Below are 13,661 nucleotides of genomic sequence, written 5' to 3' on the forward strand. Positions count from 1 at the left end.
TTTACAGCATTTTATCAAAATTTATCATTATATACAGCAATTCGTAGTTTATAATGGCAATTCGCAATTTACCTGGCAATTCGTAGTTTATAGCAATTCGCAGTTTAGTCATGGCCAAAAATTAGTATATGAATCTGACATTATCGTAGGATGCGAACAAGCTAAAATCAGATACTGATTGGTATTCTGATCTAAGCACCTTCATCCCCACAGAGAGTCCCAGCAACCCTGTTGAGGCATTACAATCATTTAAGGAAACTTTAAACTTAAGAAAAATATCAAAACACTTTTAATAATATTAGCAATTCTTCCCATAACTACTATAGTATTTATAGTTTGTTTTAATCTAAAGCAATCGAAATATTTTTTCAAATAATCACTTATTATTATAAATTTATTTAGTTTACATAAAATTATATTTTGTTATTTATAAATTGTTTTACAATAGTTTATATAAAATTCATGTTTTGTTATATATATAAATTTTTTTAACATTTATTTTATTATACTATATATAACATTTATAATATTTTAATCTATAATTTAAAGGCTATTGTTACTTGCAACTATTGTTGCATTTAAAAAATTATAAAAAAACTAAAATTTTCATTTTTTAAAGAACGCATGTTGTTTTTTTTTAGGTTAATGATGCTTACTACCAAGTGAATGTATGGAAATATTTTAAATACCAATCTAATTTGCTAAATACCGACCAAAATTTATTAAAATGTAATAAGACCCTTACCTTATTATTTAATATATTAATACGGAATCACGTGGTCGAGTCCGGCCTTCTATATATCATCCCCCCAAGTTAGAATAAGAAAAAATACATGATCATTCCTGGGATTCGAACCCGGGAGCATAGGATAAGTAAGCCAAGCTCTTGCCTACTAGGCCATAGAGGCTTTCCAAAAATCACGATTTTTCAAATATATATTATAAATATATTTGGTAGTGCCTATCCAAATGAAAAATGAACAAAATTCAAATTTGATAGATGGTACCTTAAGATACCAAGCATCATTAACCTTTTTTTTACCATTAACAATATTTATTCATTTCAAAATAATTTTTTTTTTATTTATAAATATATATTTTTTTTTTCATAAATAAAAATTATTTTATTAAAAATTAAATATGATCGAATTAACGCAAAGGATGCGTGCAACCCTTTTTTTTCCCCGCCAATTACAAACATATACAAATTCAACCATTATTCTTTCAAATGGTAAAATAATATTTTTAATTAAAATTATATGAAATTTTAAATAGATTGACCACTGATTCTGATATCAAATTATTCAATATACAAGTTTGGCTCAAATAATTTAATAAAATTCAAGGTAAATTAATATTTTTAAATAAAACTATGATATTAATAGATTCATCACTGATTCTGATATCAAATTATTCAATATACAAGTTTGGCTCAAATAATTTAATAAAATTCAAGGTAAATTAATATTTTTAAATAAAACTATGATATTTTTAATAGATTCACCACTGATTCTGATATCAAATTATTCAATATACAAGTTTGGCTCAAATAATTTAATAAAATTTAAGGTAAATTAATATTTTTAAATAAAACTATAATATTTTTAATAGATTCACCACTGATTCTGATATCAAATTATTCAATATACAAGTTTGGCTCAAATAATTTAATAAAATTCAAGGTTGTCGTATTTGTAAATACGTACATTTTTTATTTTTTTGTTTACGCGAAATGCCAATCAACCGATTAAAATAAGGTTGATTGGATAGAAAAATTAGATGTAATATATTATATGTGGATTTTATTTTTATTATTTTTTTTTATGAAATTAATTTCTTTTTATATTAAAATGACGAATTTATTTTATTTTATTTTGATTTAATTTAATTATTAATAAAGAGATCATTGGTGAGTTATATTTTTGTCTGCTTTGTGATTTTTGTAGTTTCGAGAGTTTGTTTGAGTTGTTTCTGTTTTTTCTTTTAGTTTGTGTTTAGGATTTTTTTTAGTGTGTAAGTTTAGATTTCGAATAAAGTCTTAATTTTTTTTAGTGGTGTCTTGTGACGCTGATAGTTTCCTAGGAGTTATTCGGTTTAGAAGGTAAAACAAAAAATTTTTAATTATATAATTTTTTTTAAGAATTTTTGACTGCGCATTTGTACTAACCATTATACGATTCTGATAAAGAAGTTTTTATTTAAGGTGCTGTATTAATATTTTCTACAAATATTTAAATTTTTGTAATTGATTATTAGTATTAATTAAGAAATTTATGAGCAAATGGTTTATTTTTTTAGGCCTAGTGGGGAGCATAGTTTTGGGGATAAGGTTCTCTTTTATAAGGATTTGGGTTATAAAGTTATGTATAAGAACATTAATGAATTGGATTTAGGTAAACAGTTGATTACTGTGGGAATATTATTAATGATGTATTTATTGATTATTATATTGAAATTGTTGGTAAAAAGGGGTACTGCGGTACTGGCAAGCATGTATTGCAATTGGAAGAAGGACACTGCGGTGTCGGATGTTTATAAAAAGAAAATTGAGGAAACGTATTTTAATTTAATATCGGATATTTATGGGAAGAAAATAGCAGACTTGGAAGGTAATCTAAAAGATGTTTTAGAGGAAATCAAGGCTGGAAATGTTGGGGAGAGGTCAGATAGGATCCTCCTGGAAATGAAAGAAATGAAAGAAGCCATCAATGCGTTGATGAAGGAGAGCAAAGGTCCGGTTAAGAGCCAGGTGAGTGATAGAAATATGAATAAGAAATTTAATGATTACGAGGAAAATAAAAGATTTGTGGAAATGATCATTTGCCATCGTTGCGGATGGCGAGGACATAAAAGGGATACCTGCGTAGTCCCAGAGCAAAGGTTTAAAGATGGATTTCCGTTAAAGAGACCTGAAATAGAAAATGTTAATGTAAAAATGGTTAGTTTAAATGGGGCCAGATTATGTTTTAAATGTAAAAGGCCGGGACATGTAACTGTGGACTGCATGGAAGTATCACGAAATTCGTTGACTATATGATTGCAAGGTGAATCATATAGGAGTCGGGGCTCCGAGAGTTCGGAAAAATTTGTATAATAAAACATTTAATATTATTAGTCGAAATGAGGGAAATGATAGAATTAAAATAAGAAATCATTCTCGTAATTTCTCTGAGAGGGAGGTTAGTCGATTTAGGTGGGAACAATATCCGAGGAATGTTGTTCGTTATTCTTTTAGAAGGGATGTTAAGAATTTTATTTGGGAAAGATGTCCCACAAATCTTGTTAAAAGAAATGTAATTGTCAGTAATAAAAATTTAAATTCCGAGTTGAATTTAAGGGGCAATGAGAATGCCAATGAAATTATTATTTTAGATAAAATAAACGCTGATTCTCCGATTAAAACATATGATATTTTAATGACGGAAAAATTAGATGGACCATGTTTGTGTCCGAGGGTTAGTTTGAGGATTGATCATAGGAATATAGAAATGCTATTTGACACCGGGGCTAGTATTTCTCTAATGTCGCAGGAGAATTTTTATAAGTATTGGCCTGGGGACAAACTGGAAAAAGAGGCTATGTGTGTCAGGCAGTTTGATGGATCGAAAGTCGCTGTGTTGGGAAAGGCCAAATTGGGGGTTAATCTTAATGATACTATATTTTTCTTTGATTTATGGGTAGTAAAGGAAAATGTTGAGACTGTTATGGGGTGGGATTGGATTACCAAGCTTGGTCCTCCCAATAATTATTGGAATATTTTTGATACTAGTGATAATGTAATAATGGATGTTGGAGAGAGTGAAAATTTGGATAATACTGATAATAAAATTTGTGAAATTTCGGAGGAGATAATGGAGAAATCGAGTAAGTTGGATCATAATGATGAGGGAAATGAGAAGCAAATTGTGGCCGGGGGAAAAGAGGATTGGAATAAGGTTAATCAAGCTATTCCTATTCTAGTAAGGCAGTATGGCATTATTTTTGATGAAAAATTAGGTTGTTTAAATGATTATCAAGTTGATGTTCAACTGAGGGAGGGTTTTTCACCGATCTTTTTGGCTTGTCGGCGAGTTCCTTTCGAATGGAGGAAGGAGATCGATGAGGAATTAGATAGATGGGTGAAGGACGGCATTATTATTCCTGTGGGATATAGCGATTGGGCAACTCCGTTAGTGCCTGTTAAAAAGGCAAATGGTAAATTGAGACTTTGTGCGGATTTCAGGGTCACGGTAAATCGATGGGTGGTGGAGGTTAAATATCCATTGCCTAGGATTGAAGAGATTTTGGCTCAGTTGAAGGGTGCGAAATATTTTTCCAAGGTGGATTTTTCGTCGGCGTATTTGCAGTTACCTTTGAGAAAGGAGATCCGTAAATTATTGACGATAACGACTCCAAAGGGGTTGTTTGCGTTTTGTAGATTACCATTTGGGTTGAGTGTATCTGCTCCCATTTTTCAACGGACCATGGCGTCAGTTTTTCAAGGATTGGAAGGAGTATTTTACTATATGGATGATGTGTTAATCACTGGAGTGACGCCGGAGCAGCATAATCAACGTATGGAGGAAGTGTTTAGGAGAATTCGTGATAAAGACTTGAGAGCTAGTAAGGAGAAAAGTGTTCTGGGGGTAATGGAGGTTGAATATTTGGGTCATCGGATTAATGGAATTGAAGTGAAACCTTTGGATAAAAATTTGAAGAATATATCGAACATGAAACGACCTGACACTAAGGCTGAGTTGCAGTCTTTTTTGGGTATGGTCAATTATTACCATAGGTTCGTGGAAGATTTTGCAAAGGTGGCGGCGCCGTTATATGATTTATTGAAAAAAGGAATTCATTATGAGTGGAAGGATGTACAGCAGATTGCTTTTGAAATTTTAAAGGAAAAAGTTGGAAAAGAGCCAGTTTTGGTGTGTTTTGATAATGACTTGGAAATTGTTTTGGCGGTAGATGCCTCAAATAAAGGAGTTGGTGGTGCGTTATTACAGGTAATAGAGGGCTTGGAGAGACCTGTATTGTTTTTCTCGCGTGTTTTTCGTGAGATGGAAACCAGATATTCTGTGATTGAACAGGAGGCCCTGGCTGTGATTTTCGGGTTGACAAAATGTCGTGAATATTTGATTGGTAAAAAATTTGTAATTTTTACTGATCACAAACCGTTAATTCACTTATTTCGGAAAAACAATCGGGAGTTAATGATGTCTCCCCGGTTACAACGTTGGTTGTTGTTGGTGGGCAGCTTTAATGTGGAGATCCGATATCGTTGCGGTAAAGAGAATTGTTTGCCTGATAGTTTGTCCCGATTAGGATTAAGTGAAGAAAATGATGAAGGGAACAAGGATAAGGTTCGAAACAGTGAAAAAGCCCTGGTTTGTTCGCTTTCGCATATGCTCAAAGGGGGTCCTACCAATTGGGAGGATCTTAAGTTGAGTACATTGAGAGATAGAGAAATGACTAGGATAAAGTTATGTGTAATGGGGAAAAAGACTTGGGAGGAGGATTGTAAAGTTTTTAAAAAGGTGAAGGAGGAATTGTCTGTGATAGATGATTGTTTAATGAGGGGTAATCGTGCTGTAATTCCGTTCAAATTAAGGAGTAAAATTTTAAATTTGTTACATGCTGGACATCAAGGTCAAGGGAAGATGAAATCGTGGGCCCGTGAATATGTTTGGTGGCCGGGTATGGGAAAAGATATTGAAAATATCACAAGGACATGTGAACCGTGTAATTCGTGTGCGGCGATGCCCCGGAAGGAGGTGGGTCAGATATGGCCTAGGTCGAGAAAGCCGTGGGAACGCTTACATGTTGATTTTTTCGATTTAGACAAAAGGTCATATTTTTTAGTAGTGGATTCGTATTCGAAATGGATAGAGTACGAGGAGGTACATGGATATACCACGAAAATTGTGGTAAGGAAATTGAAGGCATTAATGGCCAGGTTTGGATTGCCGGATACCATTGTATCTGATGGAGGACCTGCCTTTGTTAGCGAAAATTTCAAGCAGTTTTGTAAAGAGTCTAGGATTCGACACATTTTGACCCCGCCCTATCATCCCAGCTCAAATGGTCAAGCTGAGAGGATGGTAGCAATTGTTAAGAATTGGATAAGAAAGGCCGGCAATCAGGGGAATGGGGTGTATCCCAGTTGTATTACCTCAATTCTAGGAATAAGGAGGGAGTGACACCTGCTGAATTGTTTTTGGGTCGGAGGACTAGGGTTCCCCTAGATTTTCTAAGGGCCGAGAGTCACGAGAAGGGAGTTTTGGAGGACCGAAAGATTAGGTTTGAAGTTGGAGAAAAAGTATGGACTCTTTTGTTTGACGGGAAGGGCAAGAAATGGGCCAAGGGCATTGTTGGGGTAAACAGAGGTTCAAAGTTGAATTTGATTCAATTAGAAATGGGCGGCACAGTGGTGCGCCACAATGATCATATACGACCGCGGGAGTAAATCTGAGGTACCTCATATGATAATATAAATATGAAAATATATATATAAATAAAATGAAGTTGCATCCCGTAGGATTAGACTCGTTTCCGAGCAAATATATAATGTGTAAATGAAGGTTTGGGTAACATATTGTATGTGGGAATGGGAAGTTAAAGGATCAAATAGGAGAGGGGCTCATCTTAAAGTGGTAAATATATATATTTATGCAAAGTTAAAGCATGAAGGAGTAAAATGTACGTGAACGGTCGGTAACCTTTTTTGTTTAAGTTTATGTATTATTATATGATGGTATTAGAATTTATTGATAGATGTTTATGTAAAAAAGTGAAATTGAATAAGGAGGTTATCTCGGTAATATTACGGGTAATTGAAGTATATGTATGTATATGTAATGTTAAGTTAAACTGGTTTAATGTTCCGGCTGTCGGTAATAAACAAGGAAAAAAGATTGAAATTGTGGTAATATATGTATTGTAAATGAATAAAAGTGTAAAAAATAAAAGGAATAGAAAAGTTGTAATTCATTTTGTGAATACATTTTTGTTCATAGCCTTATAGGATAAATCATGGTTGTTGAACATTGGTATTGGTACTAGGAAAATATTTTTTTTTAAATAAAAAAAGATATAATTAATTAAAAGTTTTTGTTTGAGTTTTTTCCTTTCCCCCTCTTTTCTCTTGTTTATAATTTAATGGTCTGTGTATGTGTGGAATACCGTAAAAGGAAATAGGAAAAGTTTAAAACGTGTTTGTGTTTTGGAACGCAATCATGGATTGATTTTGTTTTTGTGTATGAAGTGAATTTTAAGGAAAATTAAATTATAAAAGTGTTAGTTAATTTAAATTTTTTTTTGTAAAAGATTTTTTTTTTAAATTATAAAATTATTTTTTTTTTTTCAATTAAATTCCCCGAAATATTAAATTATAATTGAAGTTTTTGTTGTTATAAAGTCAATTTTTTTTTTACAAGAAATCATTACTACCATTTTCTGTAAACTAAAATAAAGAAAAGGTCAACGCATATCCTGGAACCAGTAAATTATATTTTTTTTTAAATTGAAGTTTTTGTTGTTATAAAGTTTTTTTTTTCAAAAAAATTAAGTCATTACTACTAATTTCTGAAAACCAAAAAAAAGAAAGGGTCCACGTATAGCCTTGAACCAGATATCCACAAATATTTTGTCACCTTCGAGAAATGGAAACAATCTCACGACTTGTGGACCTTGGAGATTTCTATCTCCAGGTCACATTAATCAAGAAGCACGATGGTATGACCCTGGGAGAAGGATGCCGGAAGGAAAATCAGCCACCGACGTATGGGATTAGACGGAAAAAATGTTATAATTGTCAGGGAGAGGGTCATCTTAGACATCAATGCACGCAACTACCCAGGGATCGTGTACCTATGGGGGTGTTATCGGATAATCCGCGGGTAAAACCATATGAGGAAAAAAAAAGATATATAACGAGATGAATGTGGAGCAGCCGACAACTTCTGTTCTTATGGGACCGGCCATACCTGCTGATAGGATAGGCGTCCTCCGAAAAGACCAAGTTATAATGATGGAGTGCCACAATTAGGGGAATCTCGTGGACATCGAGAGGTAGATATGTTGCAGAGCTATGGCTACTATAGCTACTGAGGTTCTACCGACGACTAGTGCAGGGGATTTTTGGAGCAGTCCCATGTCGGCTTAGGGTGAGGAATATTCATTTAACATGAAGGTGAGCATGAACATTTTTTGTATACATGTAAAAAAAAAAATTTTTTTGTTTATCGACATGCCCTGATCCCATAAAGGGGTGGCATGTCGTATTTGTAAATATGTACATTTTATATTTTTTTGTTTACGCGAAATGCCAATCAACCGATTAAAATAAGGTTGATTGGATAGAAAAATTAGATGTAATATATTATATGTGGATTTTTTTTTTATTATTTTTTTTTATGAAATTAATTTCTTTTTATATTAAAATGACGAATTAATTTATTTTGATTTAATTTAATTATTAATAAAGAGATCAGTGGTGAGTTATATTTTTGTCTGCTTTGTGATTTTTGTAGTTTCGAGAGTTTGTTTGAGTTGTTTCTGTTTTTTTTTAGTTTGTGTTTAGGATTTTTTTTAGTGTGTAAGTTTAGATTTCGAATAAAGTCTTAATTTTTTTTAAATTAATATTTTCTAATAGGCTCAAATAATTTAATAAATTTAAGGTAAATTAATATTTTCTAATAAAACTATGATATTTAATAGATTCACCACTGATTTTGATATCAAATTATTCAATATACAAGTTTGGCTCAAATAATTTAATAAAATTCAAGGTAAATTAATATTTTTAAATAAAATTATAATATTTTTAATAGATTCACCACTGATTCTGATATCAAATTATTCAATATACAAGTTTGGCTCAAATAATTTAATAAAATTCAAGGTAAATTAATATTTTTAAATAAAATTATAATATTTTTAATAGATTCACCACTGATTCTGATATCAAATTATTCAATATACAAGTTTGGCTCAAATAATTTAATAAAATTCAAGGTAAATTAATATTTTTAAATAAAATTATAATATTTTTAATAGATTCACCACTGATTCTGATATCAAATTATTCAATATACAAGTTTGGCTCAAATAATTTAATAAAATTCAAGGAAATTTAATATTTTTAAATAAAAGTATGATATTTTAAATAGAATCACCACACTATGGTCTTATATCAAAATGCTATATTTCAATCTATAGATAATTTAAAAAATTCAATAGCTATTTATGAAAAGGAAAACTTTATAAATATATCCATTTATAAATCTGAATTATTGAAGTTAAATTATTTGAGCCAAACTTGTATATTGAATAATTTGATATCAGAATCAGTGGTGAATCTATTAAAAATATTATAATTTTATTTAAAAATATCACAATTTTAATATTTAAAATTAGGTGATACACAAATAAAAAATTTGGGCAATTGTCAGACAACTCATAGTAACTTAGAAAAATTAATATTAATGTATTTATTTTTCTCAGAAAAGTTATATAAACCTTTTACAACTTTATCAAAAAAAAAAGGCTGAATGGATCATAAATAAATTATGTAAACAGTCTTCATTCAATAAAGTTTGTAATATGAGTTGTTAAATTCTGATCACATTAGTACCAAAAAAAATGATATGCAATTTAAAAAATGATGATGTGGATTTTAAAATAATAAAATCTTATTTCACAAATGATGCGTGGGAAAAGATTCTGGAATTAAATGAGAAGATTATGGCAGAGCCATGGATTTGTCAAAAATGTTATATTGCTTTAGATGATGATGCCTCCATATCATGTGATTCTTGCTTGTCCTGGTTTCATTTTAAATGTCAAAAAATTAAAAAAAAACCATATAAAACTTATTGGTATTGTTTAAATTGTTAAATTTATTTTTATTCGCATTTTAATTTTTAAATGATTATAATTATTAATGTATTACAGTTGTAAATGAAATTTTATTCACATTTTATATTTTAATTATTAAATGATTATAATTATTTATGTATTTATTAGATTTACAGTTGTAAATGAAATTTTATGAATAAAATAATTTCAATTGAATTTGTTGACTTGATTCTATCTCTTTTTTTTATTTGATTTATGTTAGAATTAAAGCAAAATAAAGCTTTTTTGAAGGATAATAACACTTTTTCCTATACTATACCCTAAATAATTATTTATAGTAATTTTAATTTCTTTTATCTTCATTAATTTAACTGAAATATAATTTTAGAGCACTTTATAAATTCTAATTTATTATTAAAGCCAAATTTCAAAAATTTTTGCCTAAAAAACTTGAAACAATTAGAGTAATATAAGAGTAGGAATAATTTGAAATTATAAATGAAAGATCTATATTTTTATTAGAATAATATCAGCTAACCCTGACACACTTTTAGGTATGTATCTATCTTTAAAAATAAAATAAAGAATCTACTGAAGATTTGATATAAGGAAGAATTTAGATCCCAAATAATATAAATGTAGGAAAAATTTGAAATTATAAGTGAAGTATCATGTTTTTATTAGAATAATATCAGCTAACCCTGACACACTTTTAGGTATGTATCTATCTTTAAAAATAAAATAAAGAATCTACTGAAGATTTGATATAAGGAAGAATTTAGATCCCAAATAATATAAATGTAGGAAAAATTTAAAATTATAAGTGAAGGATCATATTTTTATTAGAATATCAGCTATTTATTTTAAACCATGAAACACTTTTAGGTATGTATCTATTATTTAAAGATAAAAAGTAATTAGAAGATTTGATATTATAAGGAATTCATAGAAGAATTTTAGTTAGATCCCAATTCATAAGGTGTTATATATTATTAATTTTTATTGTTCATTTTAAAATTTTATTAAATTTTCCCACATTAAAAATTAGCATACTTTTTGTCATTATCTTTATTTATATTTGAAATTAGGATGCAACTATCCGTGATTATATTTGCCATCTAAAAGATTGTCAATAGCATCAAATATATTTGCAACTGGGTTGCACCTATCCATCATTATATTTCCCGAACGCCTTTATATAACAGCTCATATAAAGTTATTTTATTTTTTTATTCATCACGCTTGTTTTTTTTTCTTTATATTAAAAAAAAGTTGTTTATTATTTTTTTTTTGTTTTTAATAAATTTTTTTTTACGTATTTTTTTTATCTAATGGAAAAAATAAAATTTTTTTTTACGTATTTTTTTTTTATCTAATGGAAAAAATATTGATGCTTTTATTATTTAATAAATTTTTTAAATAAAATTTTTTTTTACTTTTTTTTTTTATCTGATGGAAAAAATTGTAATTTTAAAATTGATGATTTTATTATTTAATATATTTTTATTTAATAGGAATTAAGATATAATTTAGAACTAAAAGATTTTTCTACATTAGAACAGTTTATGAGTAATTATGAGAAGAATACCTTTTCAAATTATTATATCTCCCGTTCTAAGCCTCATCATGATCCAATATATAAATATAAAACAATAACATACAATTGCAAAAGAGGAGGTAGGATATTAAATATAAAATACATTAGCAATCAAATTATCTTCATCTCAAATTATTTCAAAAAATATTTTAGGCACTCAAGTTAAGATACCAGAGAGTAAACATTTTACTTTTCTATATTAAATATAACAAAAAATAGCAACAAACTTATATTCCCAATATCATTTTCAAAATATACCTAAAAATTTAGTCCCTATGTCAAGAACTATTCCAGATAGTATATTTTGTGATTTAATTTTTATTAAATATAAAATACATTAGCAATCAAATTATCTTCATCTCAAATTATTTCAAAAAATATTTTAGGCACTCAAGTTAAGATACCAGAGAGTAAACATTTTACTTTTCTATATTAAATATAACAAAAAAATAGCTACAAACTTATATTCCCAATATCATTTTCAAAATATACCTAAAAATTTAGGCCCTCAGTCAAAAACTATTCCAGCTAGTATATTTTGTGTTTTAATTTTTATTATATATAAAATAAAAATAGCATTCGAATTCTATTCATCTCAAAATATTTCAAAAAATATCTTAGGCACTCAAATTAAGCTACCAAATAGTTAACATTTTTCCTTTATTTTATATAACAAAAATTATAGCAACCAAAACTTTAGACTACACTGGATATTCTCTTCAAAATATTTTTAGGAAACCATAAATAAAACAAATAGTTATTATATATTTAGAATGTTTATATTAAATTTAAAAATTAGGAACCAAATACAATCGGAAATGACTAAAATACGCGTCCCCAGTCAAAACGACTATTTTCTATTATTTTTAATAGGAAATCTTATTAAGCTTTATAAGATAAGTTAGAAAATGTTTTTTTTAATTTAAAAAAAATACGGTAATTATATAAAATTTACAAAAATTTATTTTTTTAAAAAATAAACTACGCGTCTCCGGTCAAAATACAGTTTTTTTTAAAAAATCAAAACGGATTTATATTTAGCGTATTAAAAGAATACAGAATATGTAAATATTATATTTTAAACTATTTTATAACTTAGTGATTTTTTCAAAAAACACTTTTTTTTTCAAAAACACTACGCGTCCCCGGTCAAAAAACCGTTTTTTTAAAAAAATAAAAGCAGATTCATGTTTAGCTTTTTAAGGAGATTCAGAAAATGGTATTAATAAAAAAAAATACTACGCGTCCCCGGTCAAAATACAGTTTTTTTTAAAAAATCAAAACAGATTCAAATTTAGCTCATTAAAAGAATACAGAATATGTAAATATTATATTTTAAACTATTTTATAACTTAGTGATTTTTTCAAAAAACACTTTTTTTTTCAAAAACACTACGCGTCCCCGGTCAAAAAACCGTTTTTTTTAAAAAATAAAAGCAGATTCATGTTTAGCTTTTTAAGAAGATTCAGAAAATGGTATTAATAAAAAAAAATTAAAAAAAAAATTTTTTTTAAATATTTTTTTTGGCTAAACTACGCGTCCCCGGTCAAAATACAGTTTTTTTTAAAAAATCAAAACAGATTCATATTTAGCTCATTAAAAGAATACAGAATATGTAAATATTATATTTTAAACTATTTTATAACTTAGTGATTTTTTCAAAAAACATATTTTTCGAAAACACTACGCGTCCCCGGTCAAAAAACTGTTTTTTTTAAAAAATAAAAGCAGATTCATGTTTAGCTTTTCAAGGAGATTCAGAAAATGGTATTAATAAAAAAAAATTAAAAAAAAAAATTTTTTTTTGGCTAAACTACGCGTCCCCGGTCAAAATTAATACCATTTTCTGAATCTCCTTGAAAAGCTAAACATGAATCTGCTTTTATTTTTTTAAAAAAAAGGTTTTTTGACCGGGGACGCGTAGTGTTTTCGAAAAAAGTGTTTTTTGAAAAAATCAATAAGTTATAAAATAGTTTAAAATATAATATTTACATATTCTGTATTCTTTTAATGAGCTAAATATGAATCTGTTTTGATTTTTAAAAAAAAACTGTATTTTGACCGGGGACGCGTAGGGACGCGTAGTTTAGCCAAAAAAAAAATTTTTTTTTTAAATTTTTTTTATTAATACCATTTTCTGAATCTCCTTGAAAAGCTAAACATGAATCTGCTTTTATTTTTAAAAAAAAACAGTTTTTTGACCGGGGACGCGTAGTGTTTTCG

General features: G+C 28.3%; 1 protein-coding gene and 1 long non-coding RNA gene across 6 annotated transcripts; both read left to right on the forward strand.

The window, feature by feature from the left end:
• The first annotated feature begins 8,540 nt into the window (after positions 1-8,540).
• Positions 8,541-9,153, forward strand: LOC135922705 (uncharacterized). Its single transcript, XR_010571007.1, has 3 exons — positions 8,541-8,660; positions 8,701-8,771; positions 9,040-9,153. It is a non-coding gene; the product is annotated as an uncharacterized LOC135922705 (long non-coding RNA).
• Positions 9,154-11,360: 2,207 nt separating this feature from the next.
• LOC135932010 (uncharacterized) lies at positions 11,361-12,980 on the forward strand. 5 transcript variants are annotated; one of them, XM_065469341.1, is made up of 8 exons: positions 11,361-11,517; positions 11,591-11,614; positions 11,657-11,734; positions 11,779-11,847; positions 11,891-11,968; positions 12,014-12,082; positions 12,123-12,193; positions 12,237-12,980. In XM_065469341.1, the coding sequence occupies exons 1-7, from the start codon at positions 11,406-11,408 to the stop codon at positions 12,179-12,181; spliced, it is 489 nt and encodes a 162-aa protein (XP_065325413.1). In that variant the 5' UTR covers positions 11,361-11,405; the 3' UTR covers positions 12,182-12,193; positions 12,237-12,980. The 5 variants fall into 5 exon arrangements, with proteins under 5 accessions (XP_065325413.1, XP_065325412.1, XP_065325415.1 ...); XM_065469340.1 differs by having other exon boundaries at positions 12,123-12,980; XM_065469343.1 differs by lacking the exon at positions 12,014-12,082.
• Positions 12,981-13,661: the final 681 nt, after the last annotated feature.

This window comes from Gordionus sp. m RMFG-2023, chromosome 1, assembly GCF_954871325.1.
Source record: "Gordionus sp. m RMFG-2023 chromosome 1, tfGorSpeb1-WG-v2, whole genome shotgun sequence".
Lineage (NCBI taxonomy): Eukaryota > Metazoa > Nematomorpha > Gordioida > Chordodea > Parachordodidae > Gordionus > Gordionus sp. m RMFG-2023.

Excerpts from the sequence above, each read along its gene's own strand:
- LOC135932010 (XM_065469340.1), top strand. The coding sequence starts at position 11,406 with ATGAGTAATTATGAGAAGAATACCTTTTCAAATTATTATATCTCCCGT. Across the intron at positions 11,518-11,590 it reads ATACAATTGCAAAAGAGGAG|GCACTCAAGTTAAGATACCA; the intron begins GTAGGATATTAA and ends AAAATATTTTAG. Across the intron at positions 11,615-11,656 it reads TCAAGTTAAGATACCAGAGA|CAACAAACTTATATTCCCAA; the intron begins GTAAACATTTTA and ends AACAAAAAATAG.